At 36.0% G+C, this 18,688-nt stretch overlaps 1 protein-coding gene and 1 long non-coding RNA gene across 6 annotated transcripts in view; both read right to left on the reverse strand.

Annotated features, from left to right (window-relative positions):
- Window positions 1–18,688, reverse strand: part of prickle3 (prickle homolog 3) — a 79,537-nt gene that overhangs the window by 51,469 nt on the left and 9,380 nt on the right. For both annotated transcript variants that reach the window (XM_087265423.1, XM_087265420.1), the window contains exon 2: window positions 10,149–10,231. Coding sequence is in view for 1 of the 2 variants with exons in the window: in XM_087265420.1 (XP_087121546.1) it covers window positions 10,149–10,231 (83 nt within the window). In the remaining variant the exon portion in view is untranslated. The remainder of the gene's footprint in view (window positions 1–10,148; window positions 10,232–18,688) is intronic.
- Window positions 2,067–4,790, reverse strand: LOC147842879 (uncharacterized). Of its 4 annotated transcripts, none has more exons than XR_015498527.1 (3): window positions 4,421–4,790; window positions 3,154–3,972; window positions 2,067–2,830 (listed from the first exon to the last, which is right to left on the reverse strand). It is a non-coding gene; the product is annotated as an uncharacterized LOC147842879 (long non-coding RNA). The 4 variants fall into 4 exon arrangements; XR_015498528.1 differs by having other exon boundaries at window positions 3,154–4,044; window positions 4,549–4,736; XR_015498529.1 differs by having other exon boundaries at window positions 3,154–4,044; window positions 4,381–4,542.

The following is an 18,688-nucleotide window of genomic DNA, read 5'->3' on the forward strand; positions in this document are numbered from 1 at the left end:
CGCAACGCTGAAGAGCTTGTTGAGCGCAGATTACAGAACACATTGTCAGATTAAAGTCGTGTTGTTGCAGAAGTAGAAGTGATTGTTTCAGCGCTCTGGATTAGTTTGTGGCGTATGAATAGCGTTTCGCCTGAAGAATGGCCAACAGATTAGATTTGGAGTGATGTTGGACAGAAGCACGGGGAAGATTTATGCTTGCTTTCTGCTCTGTAAATTTAGTTACACACACAGGGGAGTTTAACAGACCGACAATGCCAAAAGCTACTGTTGTCTCACTAGTTTAAGGTGAGAAAATAGCTCATGCACACACACTTTCATTTCATTTTCATTTCATTCACTCTGCAGAATTAGTATAGAGTCTAAAGGCCACTTTATTTGATATATTTATTTTATTTAATGTTTATTTTATATTTTTATTACGATTTAAAAAAATTTTTATTTCATTTATATATATATAACTTATTTATTAAGATTTTGATTTGGTACAATTATTTGGTTGAATATTTATATAGGGCTTTATCAAAATATTTTATAATAACACTTTTTGATGTATTTTTTGATAATGTAGAAATCTTTATATTATTTTTTGTTATGATTTTAATTTGATACATTTATTATTTATTTATGTTTATATAGGCATTTATTGAAAAAATACACATTTTAATAAATGTTTTTTTGATAATTTTGATTTAATTTACTTATTTAGATTTTTATTTGCCATGTTTATTAGTTTTAATGTTTATATACGCATTAAGTAAATAATTTTTTAATAATTTGCATATAGTGTTTTAATGTATTTAGATTTTTAGTTGAAATGTATTAGTTTTTTAATGTATATATATATATATATATATATATATATATATATATATATATATATATATATATATATATATATACCTACCTATTAAAATGTTTTATAATAATACATTTTTATGATTTAAATGTCTTCATTTAATATAGATTTTTTGATTTTTATTTAATCTAATGTTTATATAGCCATTTATTTAACAATAAATACACATTTTAATAAATGAACTGATATATTTTCATTTAATTTGATTTTATAAAACACAAATTATAATACAGACATTTTATATATATATATATATATATATATATATATATATATATATATATATATATATATATATATATATATATATATATATATATATTTGATAATTTTATATATTTATTCAGATTTTTATTTGGCATATTTATTATATTTAATGCTTATATAAGCATTTACTAAAATATTTTATATATTATATTATATAATATATATTCTTTATTTTATAAATCTTTTAAGATTTTTAGGTAATACATTCATTTTTCTTTTAATGTTTATATAGATATTTATTTTTAAATAATCGTTTAAATAAATAAATTGCTGTATTATTGGATTATTTATATATAATTATATGATATTTATTTAGATATTTTTATTGGCATTCATTAAAATATTTATGAAAATATATTTTGATAAATTTTTTGATAGTTTACATATCTTCTTTTATATATTTATAAAAAAAATTATTTGATATATTTATTTGATTTAATGTTTAGCTATTTATGTAAAAAATACACATTTTAATAAATGAATTGATGTGATTTTGGATAGTTTGTAAAATAGCATTTTGATATATGTATTGAGGTTTTTATTTAGCATATATATTAGATTAAACGTTTATATTGGAATTTATTAAAATATTTTATACAAAATACACAGATATTATTTTTGATAATGTAGATATCTTTATTTTAAATATTTATTCAGATTTGTATTTGATATATTATTTAATTGAATGTTTATATCGGCATTTAATAAATGTATATTATTTAGATACATTTTACATAGATATTTGATATATTTACTAAGATTTTTATTTGACATTTATTAGATTTAATAAATATATTAAAATATTTCATTAAAATACATGTAACACATTTTTTCATGTAGATATCTTTATTTTATATATTTATTATCATATATAAAATTTATTATTATGTATATTATGTTTATTATTCATTTATTATTATGTATTTATTTAGATTTTTATTTAACATATTTTTTTGGTTTTCCATTAGCTCTTAAAATAGCTGTTTTTTTTTTAATTTTATCATCATACTTCAATTCAGTTTTAAAAATAGTTACTGAGATACTATTTAAGATACTATTCAGTAGATAATATATTAAAGTAACATTTGTTTTAGTTATTTCAATTTTAATATCAAAAAATAAATTGCCATTTCTTTTTGTCAGTTTTCAGTATTTTAGTACTAAATTTTAGGACTAAAATGAATTTAAAATACACTTGAATAGTTTTAGTTAATAATAGCAACACTCCTCCAGACTGATATAGTATGACTATTATTTACTGTATTCAAGAATCATTTTCAACCTCAGCTGAAGGTTTAATCTAACTACTCGAGGCACTTTTCCCTTCATTGTATAGCTATGCATACACACACACACACACACACACACACACACACACACACACACACACACACACACACACATACACACACACACACACACACACACACACACACACACACACACACACACACACACACACACACACACACACACCTTTGAACTCACAGGAATGTGTCATGTCCTTTAGCATTTGTTTCAGGTCAATGTTTGGCTTCTGCACCCGCTGGCAGTTGAAGGCAAGTGATCCTGAAGCATGTGTGTGTTTGTTTAAGTATATTTATGTGTGTGAGTTTGTTTAAACGCATACATTCACCTTATGCTGCATTCAGATTTATCTTATTAATGGGAGAAAACCAGGGGCATATGGGCTGGCCACACAATCCTCTATTACAGTGGTTCTCAAACGTTTTTCATCAAGTACCACCTCAGAAAAAAATAGTCTCTTCAAGTACCACCAAAATAAGAAGTATTGAAATACAGTAGCGCAGTACGCCCAGTAAAGAAGCTACAACTCTACACAGTTAAAAAATGTGGCAGATTACATCAGAAATATAGGATATATGTCATATATGGCATATTATATACATCATTTTTGATAAATTTTGAAATGCGTGTAGCATGTACATGACATATTTCATTCCTCCGCGTACCACTAGAAGGAAGCCTGCGTACCACTAGTGGTACACGTACCACAGTTTGAGAACCACTGCTCTATTATATAAAGTAAAACTTATGATGATCACTGACATGACTGTTCTTCATCTTATGACCGATCTTGATGAACATAATGTGGAGAAATAATTACAGATATGTTACATTACAACATTACAACATATGGTATGAGAGTAAAGCTGGTTCTGGTAAACATCTGCGTTTAAATGAAGCAGAGTTTAATACAGAGACTCATAGTACACTTAAAAGCTATACAATAATTCGGTTTAAATTCCAATTTGATTTAATCGATACAAATAGTCATTCTGTGATTTTAACAGCAATTGGCATCGCTTCTCAATGAACTACGGCTGTAGTAAATCCCAGACGTGAAATTACAACATATAATAGCATGTTTTTATTCCAAAATCGCCTCAAAACTACAGCTGAGTGTTTGAAATAAATCCTTCTGTGAGACGATTCCATTGTTGTGTGTTTATTAGTCAAGCTAAATCAAGGAAAGCAGATAAATCTTCTGTTTATTTCAACCCAGGTTCATTATGGATACATACCCCTGTATACATTTCTGGAGAGCGCAAAGATCCCGGGAGGTACACTTTTTAGGAGTTTTTGTTTTCACGAGTCCAGCAGAGGCCGCTGTGTAAGATTTTCAGGTCTTAAAATTCTCTCGCAAATGCCAATCGTGCCTGCTGTTCTTACAAAAACCCATGAGAGGCTGATGTCGACTACTGACTGACTGACTGACCCCCACCACCCCACCGCTTTCCTTAAACCCAACCGATATTGTTTTTAAAAGCAACGATTGACATGTCCACCACCTTCTCTCAACAAAAACGACAGTGTTTTCAAAAGCACTGATTGACCCATCCACCTCCTTCCCTAAACCCAACCGACAGTGTTTCAAAAGCACTGATTGACCCATCCACCTCCTTCCCTAAACCCAACCGACAGTGTTTTTAAAAGCACTGATTGACCCGTCCACCTCCTTCCCTAAACCCAACCGACAGTGTTTTCAAAAGCACTGATTGACCCATCCACCGCTCTCCCTAAACCCAACCGACAGTGTTTTCAAAAGCACCGATTGACCCATCCACCGCTCTCCCTAAACCCAACCGACAGTGTTTTCAAAAGCACTGATTGACCCATCCACCGCTCTCCCTAAACCCAACCGACAGTGTTTTCAAAAGCACCGATTGACCCATCCACCGCTCTCCCTAAACCCAACCGACAGTGTTTTCAAAAGCACTGATTGACCCATCCACCGCTCTCCCTAAACCCAACCGGCAGTGTTTTCAAAAGCACTGATTGACCCGTCCACCTCCTTCCCTAAACCCAACCGACAGTGTTTTCAAAAGCACTGATTGACCCATCCACCGCTCTCCCTAAACCCAACCGGCAGTGTTTTCAAAAGCACTGATTGACCCGTCCACCTCCTTCCCTAAACCCAACCGACAGTGTTTTCAAAAGCACTGATTGACCCGTCCACCTCCTTCCCTAAACCCAACCGACAGTGTTTTCAAAAGCACTGATTGACCCATCCACCTCCTTCCCTGTTTTCAAAAGCACTGATTGACCCATCCACCTCCTTCCCTGTTTTCAAAAGCACTGATTGACCCATCCACCTCCTTCCCTAAACCCAACCGACAGTGTTTTCAAAAGCACTGATTGACCCGTCCACCTCCTTCCCTAAACCCAACCGACAGTGTTTTCAAAAGCACTGATTGACCCGTCCACCTCCTTCCCTAAACCCAACCGACAGTGTTTTCAAAAGCACTGATTGACCCATCCACCTCCTTCCCTAAACCCAACCGACAGTGTTTTCAAAAGCACTGATTGACCCATCCACCTCCTTCCCTAAACCCATCCGACAGTGTTTTCAAAAGCACTGATTGACCCATCCACCTCCTTCCCTAAACCCAACCGACAGTGTTTTCAAAAGCACTGATTGACCCATCCACCTCCTTCCCTAAACCCAACCGACAGTGTTTTCAAAAGCACTGATTGACCCATCCACCTCCTTCCCTAAACCCATCCGACAGTGTTTTCAAAAGCACTGATTGACCCATCCACCTCCTTCCCTAAACCCATCCGACAGTGTTTTCAAAAGTACTGATTGACCCATCCACCTCCTTCCCTAAACCCAACCGACAGTGTTTTCAAAAGCACTGATTGACCCGTCCACCTCCTTCCCTAAACCCAACCGACAGTGTTTTCAAAAGCACTGATTGACCCGTCCACCTCCTTCCCTAAACCCAACCGACAGTGTTTTCAAAAGCACTGATTGACCCATCCACCTCCTTCCCTAAACCCAACCGACAGTGTTTTCAAAAGCACTGATTGACCCATCCACCTCCTTCCCTAAACCCAACCGACAGTGTTTTCAAAAGCACTGATTGACTGTTTTCCTTATAATTTAAAACAGCACCTTGGATATTTTTTCTGCTGGAGATGCTGTTGTCCTAAATAAAAAAAAAGTAAAAAAATTAATCGTACACATACTTTAGGAATGGCTTTACAGAAAATGTTGGCGGATTTAAAACCTTGACTTTTCCAAACCGCAGTATACCTTATAAACGGTTATCGTCCCATATCTACTCAGTCTACATAATTCATGCTCTCCAGACATGTATACAGGGGTATGTAAGACACAGAGCCTGTGTTGGTTTATTCAGCAACTGCTATTTTATTTTATTTCCTTTTTTCTTTGTGTGTATTTAGACAGGTTTCAATATAATTAATTAGCCAGCTCATTAGTCAGTCAATCAATCAATCAATCAATCAAAACAATCAGTTTTATTACAGACTATATTACATCTTTCAGAAAAAAAGGGAAATCCAAAAGATCTGAATGACACATGGCAGTCACATGGTGATTTTTTTAATGCCCACAGAAAGAAGGATCAACAGCTGGCATATGGTAATGTCACAAACTGTCCTTTGGACTCTTATTTCTGCCATCTAAACTTAATCTGATGGAAACATAATCTACAGCTCTGAAATACAGAAATATTTCAAAATCTACACTTCAGTAGATATCAAAGATATTGCATCTACTCCACTATAAACAATGCAATGACAAAAATTCAAGACAACTAATTATATTGTTTTAACTTATTTTAATAAGTTGATCAGGTTATACAAGATATATAAAGTGTAACTTAATATTTCAGTCAGTTTGATTGATTTAAGTTGAGATGACTTTAAAAGTTCTTTTGATTCAACCAAAAAATGTTCTGCAGGTCCAAAGGTCCAAAAAAAATTGTCATTTGGCTTTACTGATAATTAATAGATAACATTAGAAACAAGAACATAATGCAAAGTTTGAGATGCATTAATCATTTTTTTTTTTACTTTCAATGGCCCATTTTTATGTAAACATAATGACATTACGACATTATTATACTCATAATACTCAAATTGTTTTATTTTATTATTATTTGTGTATTTTTAAGTAAACTTGCTATGCACTTCATTTTATTTAAATTTTAGAAAGATTTTAGAACTTTAGAAAGACTTTAAAAGTATGGAATTGTTAATAATTTGGACAGCCAAATAGTCACATTTACCAGCTGATGCCTGAATTGTTTTAATATACAGTGGTGTAAAATGTTCTAATTTCTTTCTTTTTTTTTGCATGTTTGACACAATTTAATGTTTCAGATCATCAAACTAATTTAAATGTTAGTCAAAGATAACACAAGTGAACACATCATGCAGTTATTAAATGAAGGTTTTTATTATTAAGGGAAAACAAAATACAAAATCAGTTCAGAAAAACTTAGGTTCTGCAGCAGGACAATGATCCAAAGCACACCAGAAAGTCAATTTCTGAATGGCTAAAGAAAAACTAAATATAGACTGTAGAGTGGCCTGGTCAAAGTCCTGCCCTGAATCCAATTGAGATGCTGTGACATGACCTTAAAAGGGTGGTTCATGCCCGAAAACTCTTTTAATAAGTTAATCAGGTTTCAACTAAAAATGTTTAAATGTTTTATTTTTAGTCTGTTTGATTTGACTGATGCAAGTTTAAATTAAAGTTAATTTGAAAATATATATGTTTTTAGTGTGGAAAAAATGGCTTTTTAAAGGCTACTAACAAGTCCAAAATTTTGTGTAATTTGGCTTTACCTGTCATTTGTTGGTAAACAACATTAGAAACAACAACATAAAGCAAATTTTGAATTGTATTAACACTTTTTTTTTATTCTTCGAATAAACCAGGGCTCATTTTTATGTAAACATAATGACATTACTACATTATTATACTGATGATATCAAATTTGTTTTATTTTATAATTATTTGTGTATTTTTGTTCAAGTAAAATTGCTATGCACTTATTTTATTTATATTTTAGAAAGATATTAGAACTTTAGAAAGATTTTAAAAGTGTGGGATTTCTTAAAAAAAATTTTGCTAAATGTTGTATAGTATTATTATTAATGTGGACCTACTGTAGCATGTTTCCTAAATATCTGCAAAAATATTTCCATTAAAACATACAGCACCTTTAAAACTAACAATGCGGACTAGTAAAATAACTACAGTAATTTTTAATTTCATGATTTCAAAAAGAAATGAATATCTGGCCATCTGTTAATGACCTCAAGCTGAAGCGAACTTGGGCAAATCCCCTTCTGAATAGCTGAAGAAAAACAAAATGAAGATTTTAGAGTGGCCTTATCAAAGTCCTGACCTGAATCCAAGTGAGATGCATGATCTTAAAAAGGCGGTTCATGCTCAAAACCCCTCTAATGTGGCTGAATTACTACAATTCTGCAAAGATGAGTGGGCCAAAATTCCTCCACAGCGCTATAACAGGCTCATTGTAAGTTATCGAAAATGCTTGATTGTAGTTTTTTGCTGCTAAGGGTGACCCGAACAGTTATTAGGTTTAGGGGGTAAATACATTTTCACACAGGGCTATGTAGTTTTGTATTTTGTTTTCTCATAATTATAAAAACGTTTCAAAACTGTATGATGTGTTGACTAATATTCAAATTTGCTCTGTCATCTAAAGCAGGGGTTCCCAAACTTTCAGGCCACGACCCCCAAAATGACAATGCCAGTGAGTCGCGACCCCCAATATATTCTGAGGTGGTTATAAATACAGAAACCTTGCATGCAATTGAGCGCACACACACCAATGAACCCAAGTCTATTCTTCTTTTAATTTTTTTAATGTATGAGAGCTGTAAATGGGCAACAAAGTTTTACCAGATGTTATGAAATCTGCTGCATCTGACACCATTGCTGTGTCTTTAATATAATGTAATTACCCCAGGGGTTGCAATCCAATAGAAGTAGTAGCTACTATAGTAACTATATGGTATAAACGACTATTTTTTCTCTTCAGTAGGTTATGCATAAAATATGGTAATTCTTATGGTTTAATAAAAATAAATAGATTTTTGGAAATCACCAGGCGACCCCCCTTCATTGTCCCGCGACCCCTACTTTGAGAACCATTCATCTAAAGTATTAAAGTGTACTAAACATGCAAAAAAGAAGAAATCAGTAAGGAGGCAAGCACTTATTCACACCACTGCATATAAATATAAAGAGTGCCTCATACTTAGAAAGAGAGAAATACTAATCTATAATCCTGGAAAGGGACATTACTGAACAGTCACCATGAGAGGAAAGAACACACTACAGCTGCACTGATCTTCAGCGTAATGGTGTAACAGTAAAGTGCGGTCAGTGTAAACAGTGTGCGGCTCTTATTACCTGTTCTTGACATATGATTACACGTCTCGCATTACAATGAGAGATCTCAGGACTCACACAAGCATATCTAGACCTCACAGACTGCAGGTTATCAACGCCGTCTTCCATCCTTTCCTTTTCCTCTAGCAACTTCATTTAAAAAAAAAACGCAAACCTAAAACAATACTCCGAGATGTTGTGTCTGAGAATGTTGTGTTTCCGTCTGCAGATTGTCAAGCTTGGGATGCATGTCCTTGGTAAAAGAAAGTCAAGAAGAGTCAGATCTCAGTTGAAGAATTAGTTCAGCCAAACATTTAGCTAATTTTTAAGCCTCCATTTGCTCCAAATTAGTTTCTTTCTTCTGTGGTACACAAAAGAAGATATTTTGAAGCAATTAATTCTCATGCTATATTTTTTCCTTAGCATGTTCACTTAGCATGTTTCCTAAACGTCTGCAAAAATATGATGGTGTTTTTGTGCTTTAACACTTCAAAAACTTACATACAACACATTTAAACCTAACAATGCGCACTAGCAAAATTCATTCATTCATTCATTTCCCTTTTGGCTCAGACCCTTTATTAATCTGGCGTGGCCACAGCGGAAGGAACCGACAACTTTTTCAGCATATGTTTTACGCAGCGGATGCCCTTCCAGCTGCAACACATCTCTGGGAAACATCCATACACACTCATTTAAACTCATCCGCTACGGACATTTTAGCCTACCCAATTCGCCTGTACTGCAAGGCTTTGGACTGTGGGGGAAACCGGAGCACCCAGAGGAAACCCACACGAATGCGGGGAGAACATGCAAACTCCATACAGAAACGCCAACTGACCCAGCTGAGGCTCAACCCAGCGACCTTCTTGCTGTGAGGAGACAGCACTTCCTACTGTGCCACACCGCATCGCTGGACTAGCAAAATAACTACTGTAAATTTTGATTTCATGATTTCAAAAATAAATGAATATCCAGCCATCAGTTAGTGACCTCAAGCTGAACAAACCTTGGGTTTTGCAGCATGACAATGATCCAAATCACATCAGCAAGTATATTTCTAAATGGCTGAAGAAAAACAAAATAAAACTTTGGAGTGGCCTAGCCAAAGTCCTAACCTGAATCCAATTATTCATACAGCACCAGTAAAACAAACTATTGTTAATGTAGATTTTTTTTTTGCAGACTTTTCTTTGACACAGTCAGCTGTGGTGCTCATGGCAAATGTGTTTATTTTATTAAAAGTAAAAAGAAAATACACTAAAAAGAGAGGACAGAGAAATTCCCTCAGCTTTTAACAGTGTTTCATCGCCTCAGTCTTACCTCCATCCATGCATGCGGAAGCCAGGACACTGTTCTCCACAGCGCATACATGGCTGACCTCTGTCCGGATCCTCAGCCTCAGTCTGTGAGAGAAACACAGACATTTTTATTAATTCATTTATATAAAAAAAAAAAACATCACATAAGCTTTTTGTGTACAAATATGTGTCTAAATTGCTTGAACAACATTTTTGGTTTTGGAACTTTATCATGTTTAAAAGTCAAAAATGTGATCATGTTTAAAATTAGGGCTTCAAAACATCGTTTTTAGCATCGATATCGCAAAGTGCAGACCCACATGTCGAGTCAGGATTATACAGTTGACCAGGAGCCACAGGTCTGAATGCATGATTTATGGAATCACTGCAGAGTTGAACCATAACGCAGTGAACGTTTCTAATTTTCATGTGCTTTTAAGGCCTATAAAGCATATAGGCACAATAAATTGTACCATTTGGAGCTTTGATAATGATGAATTGTATTGTATTATTTATCCAACAAAGACTTTTCAGTGTTACTATGCATTTGATACGTAAATTTCTGTACCTGAATACTATTTATTTAACTTTTATCTTTGCTCTATTGCATTTATGTACGCTTGTAATGTCTTTATTATATGTTATGCATGATTCACTCCCATACAAAATCAGCACAATACATCTAAATGAATGAATTTTTTTCAAATATTTAAGTTATTTGGTGTAATTGTTTTCATATCAACATGTATATACAGGGCTTGACATTAACACCCGCCAACCCACCAAATGCCGCTAGATTTCAGCTTTGCCGGGTTAGACAGACACTCCCAAAAGCCTGTTTGGCTAATTAAAAATCATTTTTAAATTGTGGTTTTCTTAAAAGGATGACCCTATATGCGTGCAAATGTGATATTAACAAGACTAATTGTGTATATATATATATATATATATATATATATATATATATATATATATATATATATATATATATATATATATATATATATATATATATGTATGTGTGTGTGTGTGTATATATATATATATATTAGGGATGTAACGGTATTGTAAATACCGTCATACCGCAATATTAATTTTTTTCGATATTACCGTAGTCGCATGACTCGGTAAAACTATAGGTCTTCTGAGAAAATTTGCTAAGGCGAATGAAGCGAACGGGAGGTAGCGAAAACTACAATTCCCATCAGCCCATGCTTGACCATCATCCCTTGCGGTCTGTTGTCGCTACAGATCCAGTAATGCGGAAATGGAGTGTGCTGCTAGAAGCGGGGATGAAAAAGAGCTGGAAAACTCTAAAGCGGGTGTTGTCGCCGCGCGCGTACTGAATAGCGGTGTTTTCGCGCGAGTTCTTATCAGCTGTGTTGTCGCGCGCGTACTGAATAGCGGTGTTGTCAGCACACTGTTCAGATTGATGCAGACATGAGACCTCTATCTCACTCATGGTTTGTCCTCTCAAGTGGGGGAAAGGCAATGCACAACGTTACCCACTGCTGTCAACCTGGGCCAAGTCATATCTCTCTTGTCCCAGAAACCTCAGTCCCAAATGGGAGGGTTTTTTTCTGTTGCAGGGGACATTGTAAATACCCAGAGATACCAGCTTTTACCAGATTATATTTATATGATAATTTTCCTTTAAACCCATCTCTATCTAAGTGAGTGAGTGATTAAATGTTGAATGTGATGAGTTTTCAACAATACTAAATTGAAACTTTATTTTTTTACATGGTTTAATATTTTTTTGTTATTAAAATTGAAGTTCCTGTTTCAAAGCTTACAGATAGATGACTAATTTGTATGTCATTGACACTTTTGTAGAGTAATTTCATAAGTTTTGTTTTTTCCTGTAAATGATTCAATAAATACCGTACCGTGACATTCATACCGAGGTATTACCGAACCGTGAAATTCTGATACCTTTACATCCCTAATATATATATATATATATATATATATATATATATATATATATATATATATATATATATATATATATATATATATATATATATCGCAATGTTTGATTTTTTCCCTAATATCCTATTTCACGTATGTTTCTCACAATGTGATCTTAACATGTTTTTGCTCAGGTGGTTTTTCCAGTAAAGGCTGTAACAAAATGTACCCCGTATTTACAGCATTTACCTGGATTTCTGCATAAACTGGTCATTAAACTTGATCTGTGCCAAGTCACAATTACAGACAAACACACAGTGTGCGACAACAAATAAAGGCCCTTTCACACTGAGCATGAATAAACCGTGTGAATGTACAAAGATGATGCATTCAGATCAAAACAATAGATCCTTATGGAACTCCTCACCACCAGGTGTGATCAATCAAGACTCGAAAATGAGGCTTTTTTGCTTTCATTTTGGCCGATTCTCTTTTCCAAGGCCCTGCATTTAAACGAACGTCCATTTAGTTTTGAGCTTTAGTTCGCATGTCAGGAGCAGCTGCTGTTGAACAAGAGAGTGGCAACTATTGCATGGAAAGCTGTAAGGGTTGATTTTAAAGCAGAGTAATTTCAGCAAATGTGTACGGAACATATGGAGTCAATCTAGAGAAAATTTTGCAAACAAGAACAGCAAACTACAGTCTGTATTAAATCTGTATTCATTAATTCATTGTCTTTTTGGTTTAGTCCCTATATTAATCCAGGGTCGCCACAGCGGAATGAACCGCCAACTTATCCAGCATATGTTTTATGCAGCGGATGTCCTTCCAGCTGCAGCCCGTCTCTGGGAAACATCCATACACTCTCATACACTACGGACAATTTAGCCTACCCAATTCACCTGCAGCATGTCTTTGGACTGTGGGGGAAACCAGAGCACCCGGAGGAAACCCACGCGAACGTGGGGAGAACATGCAAACTCCACACAGAAACGATAACTGACCCAGCCGAGGCTCAAACCAGCGACCTTCTTGCTGTGAGGTGACAGCACTACCTACTGCGCCAGTGCGTCGCCCATTAAAACTGTATAAAAAAAATAATAATATAATAAATTTATAAATAACTATATAGGGTTTACGATGGTGCAGTAGGTGTCATGAGTGCCTCTAAGCAAGAAGGTCACTGGTTGTAGCCTTAGCTGGGTCTCAGCTGAGTTTGCATGTTCTCTCCGTTTTGGCGTGGGTTTCCTCCGGTTTCCCTCACAAGTCCAAAGACACGAGCTATGGTTGAATTGGGTAAGCTAAAGTGTCGAAAGTGAATGAGTGTGTATGGGTGTTTCCCAGTGATGGGTTGCAGCTGGAAGGGTAAGTAGAAACAAAACAAACGCAAAAAATGCATTTAGAAACAGTTGAGTTCCCCCTCCTCTTCCTCACAGTGGTTTGACCCATGCCTGCTTTCCCATTTCATTTCACCTACTCAACACGCACGCACGACTCTCCTACTGTTAAATGAAATTTACGCCCAGGGATTTGACTATTTCAGCACTCTGTAGGTCTGTACATGTGGCCTAATTGACAATAAAGCCGTCTTTGATTTGAAGACATGTTGTTTATTTTACAATATTTATTTGACATTAAATATCCCAAATAGGGTTGTAACAATATACCGGTATGACGGTCTACCACGATTTGAACGTGCACGATTATCATACCATGAACAATTGCATATCAACGGTTTTAACCCTTAAAGACCGAGACAGCCGCCCGCGGCTAAAAATAAGTATTGCTCTTAAATGTTTAATAACTTTTGATCCGCTGATCCGATTCATACAATTCAAAGATTGACATAAAGAAGAGAATCTCAGCTTTACAGTGCACATAACATTCGCGGACTTTCAGAGGCTCCGGAATCAGTGTGGTTACGTCATCAAAATTTGACAACGCTGATTTGACAAAGAAACGCTCGTCACTGTGTCTCCGGACAAACCAGACATGATACATTGATGCATTGTCCCTCCTCCATGCCCAGATTGGTTCAAACTCGCTATATCACAACCAATAAGCATAGGTTTCGCTTTTGTTTGTGGACCAACAATGAGCTTTTTGAACAACACGGAATGAGAGATAGGCATACATTTCTGCGCGGCTAAATAAAACGCAAAAAAAAGTTTTGCATGAAATAATTCTCATACTAATTACTTTTGCATGCACAGCAGCACAGAAACATGAAACATCTAGTTTCGTTATGTAACTATTTATAGTATAGTAAATATTTATATCTATTTTTTTACTGAGGATTTGCACCATGTTTATTTGGACTTTGACACATTATTTATTATTTTCTTATTTTTTTATTTGTTCATTGTACAAGTGGACACATTCTCTCACCTCAGCGGTCAAGATTAAGTCCTGAAAATCTCAACATGCTTACATTTCTTCATCACAACCTAGACTGAAAAAAACAACGCTTTAAATACATGTTTACAGCCATAAACTTGGTATTGCACTTTTGGTCTCCCATTTATCCTGCTTATAAGGAAGGACAGTTTAAGTTTATTTTTGTCTAATCTTAAAAGACCTTGCTTGTTTATTTCTTCTAATTTAATTTATTAAAATGGGAAATTTTTCAGTTTATTTTTATAAAAGACTTCTATAGTTCTATTAAAATGGTTCTTTCAAAAGTTTGTTGAAATAAAACCTTTGTTCAGTCAGAAAACGTGTTCTTATTCTTTTCAGGGTCTTTGCTATGAGAATTACTATTTAATATCGTATACCGCGAAACCGTCAAACCGTGGTATTGTTTTAGACGATTATCATACCCTAAAAAATTCATACCGTTACAACCCTAATCCCAAATAAGTTGATTACTCATTCCGCAAGTCCAACAATCCAACACAAATAATGTTAAAGCACAACAAGTCTGCATGTACAAGTGTCCATGCTCTATACTACAACTCCACGCCAGGCTTAGTTTAGCCTCAAGCTCTTCTGCTTGTTTGTGGGAACAAATAAAGCAATAAAACTGAGAACTTGTTCTTCAAAACCTACAAGTGACGTGGTTTGGGTGTTTGAAATCTTTGGCGTGCCTATATATGGCAAGACAACGCCATAAAACTTTAACACCTGGTTTGCTCTCTCACACATACAGACAGAAACCTGGAGAAAGAGTGTGAAAGTCTGAGAACCAACCTGAAAACAAAACTGAGGAGGGGGATCATTGAGTCTTAGCATGCTGCTTTTTGCTCTTTAGCTATGCTACATGTAATTGCTACATATTATAGTTCAGCACCTGAAAATGTTCCACCTACTTGCACACTTATATTGTAAGTTATTCAGGACTATATTTAGGACTATTTTTAGCCACTTGTACATCCCGGAAGTGTTCAGGAAAAGCAAAACAACAGCGAAGAAACTCGACACAGAGGAACATTTACACCTCACTGCCAACTAGCGTTTCGGAAGTGTTAATGCAGACCAACAGAGACAACGCGCAGAAGTATAAATGCACAGCTGCGCCCGTTGCCTGCGCCGTGGGTTACGCTGGTCACTTGACGCAGAAGTATAAACCAGGCTTAATCAGTATAGTCAAGATTCAGCTGTAACACTTTATAAGGTTGAATTAGTTCATGCTAGTTAATACATTTACTAACATGAACAAACAAGGAACAATACATTCAACACAGGCTTATTCTGAAAACTTAGTCCCGTGGACAATTCTGGAGACTGCAAAATATGTCCCAGGAGGTATGTATGGCTGCATTTAATTTTTTAAAGCAAACGCTACAGGGCGGTGTGACGCTGTTCCCTTTCGCGCTTACCGGGTGAAAGCTTACGTCCGTGTGAACACTTACGTCCATGTGGAGGGCTTTCCCGCTGCAACCAGTTTGTCTAGTCAGCTCATCGTGTACGTCGGCAGACTTGAGATTTAGAGAGGACTTGACCACGACGATCAGGTTTGAGTCCGGCGAAGAGCGGTTCCAGAAATCAGGTAAGACAAAAACAGAATCCAAAAAATAAAGTGAACGAGTTCATAACAGGGTGAGAATGTGGTGAAAATCTGAAAACATGGTAAAAAAAAAAATCAGACGAGGGCTTTTCTTTTTCTGGACGGCTTTTGTAAATTGTTGGTTGGGTTTAGGGAAGTAAGTGAGCGGACGGGTCAATCGGTAAAATTGGTTGGGTTTAGAGAAGGAGGAGGGTGGGTCAGCTGATTGGCCAGTCGCACAGTCAATCATTCAGTCAGTCAGTCAGACAGCGGCCTCTGGTGGGTTTATGCGAGAACAACACGGGTGCGAACGGCACTCACGAGAGACATTTGAGATACGAAAAAGTGCACACAGCCTTTTTTTATCTCTTGCGCATTCGAGAAAACAAAAACTGCAAAAATACGTACCTCCTGGGACTAATTTCGCGGTCTCCAGAAACGTCCACGGGACTACGTTTTCAGAATGAGCCTGGGTATTAACACATTTATTACAGTATTCGTTCATGTTAGTTAATGAAAATACAGCTGTTCATTATTAGCTCACTAACTCACTGTGCAATAACTAATGTTACCAAGCATGAGTTTGGATGTTAATAATGCATGAGTAAATGCTGATTAATAAATGCTCTACAAGCGTTGTTCATAATTAGTTCATGTCAGTAAATGCTTTAAGTAATAAACCATATTTTAAAGAGTGACCAATTCAGCGTTTTGTCCTATGAAAAAAAATCAGGATGAGCGAGTCTGTGAGAGAAACTTAGCCCGGACGGCGGCCTTTTGTCGCCAGCAATGAAAGATCTATGGAAACACGCGTGCTAAAACAAACAGCGCCTGTGAGATCAGTGAACTCTAACACTTCACTGAACCGAGACCAGAGCGATGCTATTCACTGCTGAGAGAGAGTGAGAGAGTGTGTGAGAGAGAGAGAGAGAGAGAGAGAGAGAGAGGACAGGATCTCTGAGTGCTGTTTTCTTTGCAGAATAGTTAATTGCATTAGCCTGTTTAAGGAATGAATAGAAAAGAAGGAAACTGGAGGTATGAGAAAAAAACAACCCTCCCTCACGCAGACGCTTTCTGTGTCGCCTTGAAGAGAGAGATAATCCAAGAGTTCTGAGAAAAACAACACAGTCATATTCACAAATTAAGATCTGGCATCAAACAGCATTAGTTAGAGACGGGGAAACCTGCTATGCAAGTCTGAGATTGATTTATTGCAGCTCCGTGAATTGGAAAAATGCAGGACTGCGACGGAGGGATGATCAAAGTCGGTCTGAAAATAAAAACACATTCGGGTTTTGTGTTCATTGTGTTGTATGTGGGGCGTCACGGTGGCGCAGTGGGTAGCACGATCGCCTCGCAGCAAGAAAGTCGCTGGTTCGAGCCCCGGCTGGGTCAGCTGGCATTCCTGCGTGGAGTTAGCATGTTCTCCCCGTGTTGGCGAGTGTTTCCTCCACAGTACAAACACATGCGCTACAGGTAAATTGAATAAGCTAAGTTGGACGTCCTCGCGGTTTATGAAAATAAAAGCCTCTGAATATTTTTCCAGACACAATTATCTGCTGAATGTTAGTCAGATAAAGTTTCTATATTCCATCTTAATACCAACTGTGTAAATAATTATCGATTCATTCACTCATTTTCCTTCAGCTTAGTCCCTTTATTCATCAGAGGCCACCAGCAAAATGAACCCCTAACTTATCCAGCATATAGGATAGCTGCAACCCAGTACTGGGAAACATCCATACACAATCATTCACAGTCATACACCACAGCCAATTTAGCTTATTCATCTATAGACCTTATTCGTAAAACGCAAAATTACCCATTATGCTTTGCGTGCATGCGTAAGGAGAATGCTAAGGTAATCCGCTCGGCAGCTGATGCGTGTAAACAGTCACATTTGGACAGCTTTGAAACTATTGTTTTAATCTGTTTCACTTGCTTTTATCATCTTTGAACTAATACGGTTGTCGATCTGCGCCACCTCCTGGACTGATCATTTCAAAAAATGTGATCTAATAGGATGGAAAACAGCTGCTGCGAGGCACCTTTTTCCTCAGGCGGCATCTTCTGCAGTTTAAATGAAGCCTCGTCATCGCTAAAGTCAACAGTTTCTCTTTCTTTCAAATATATAACCAGCCCAAACAAATGTAATTCACCAAAATGTTTTAATAACTGATTTAATAACTGTGACAAAGTGAAAATAAAGGCTAGTGTCATTTCGAAATGACAGAAAAACACATACTGTGGTAAAAACAACACACTAAATGAAACATAAACGGCTCGTCATTACAATGAACAGCAAATCAGCCAGCAGAGGATCAGTCACAGACTTTTATTGGTCATTTTTGTAAATTGCATGACATACCTGTTAAGTTTTATGCCAGTAATCTGGTTTGCTCTATAATGCAGTGAAGTATTGTGCGTGCATGTGTGTGTATTGAAGAGCAGCTGAGCTAACAGCTGACAAGCCGGGGAAACACACACACACACACACACACACACACACACACACACACACACACACACACACACACACACACACACACACACACACACACACACACTGTATTTCTGACAGCAGACACTTGAACTAGAAGAACGTTTTTCTCTCACGCTTGAACCACATCTGACAGAATATAATGGTTTTAACATACACCTTT

The sequence above is a fragment of the Danio rerio genome, chromosome 8 (assembly GCF_052040795.2).
Source record: "Danio rerio strain M-AB ecotype USA chromosome 8, GRCz13ab, whole genome shotgun sequence".
Lineage (NCBI taxonomy): Eukaryota > Metazoa > Chordata > Actinopteri > Cypriniformes > Danionidae > Danio > Danio rerio.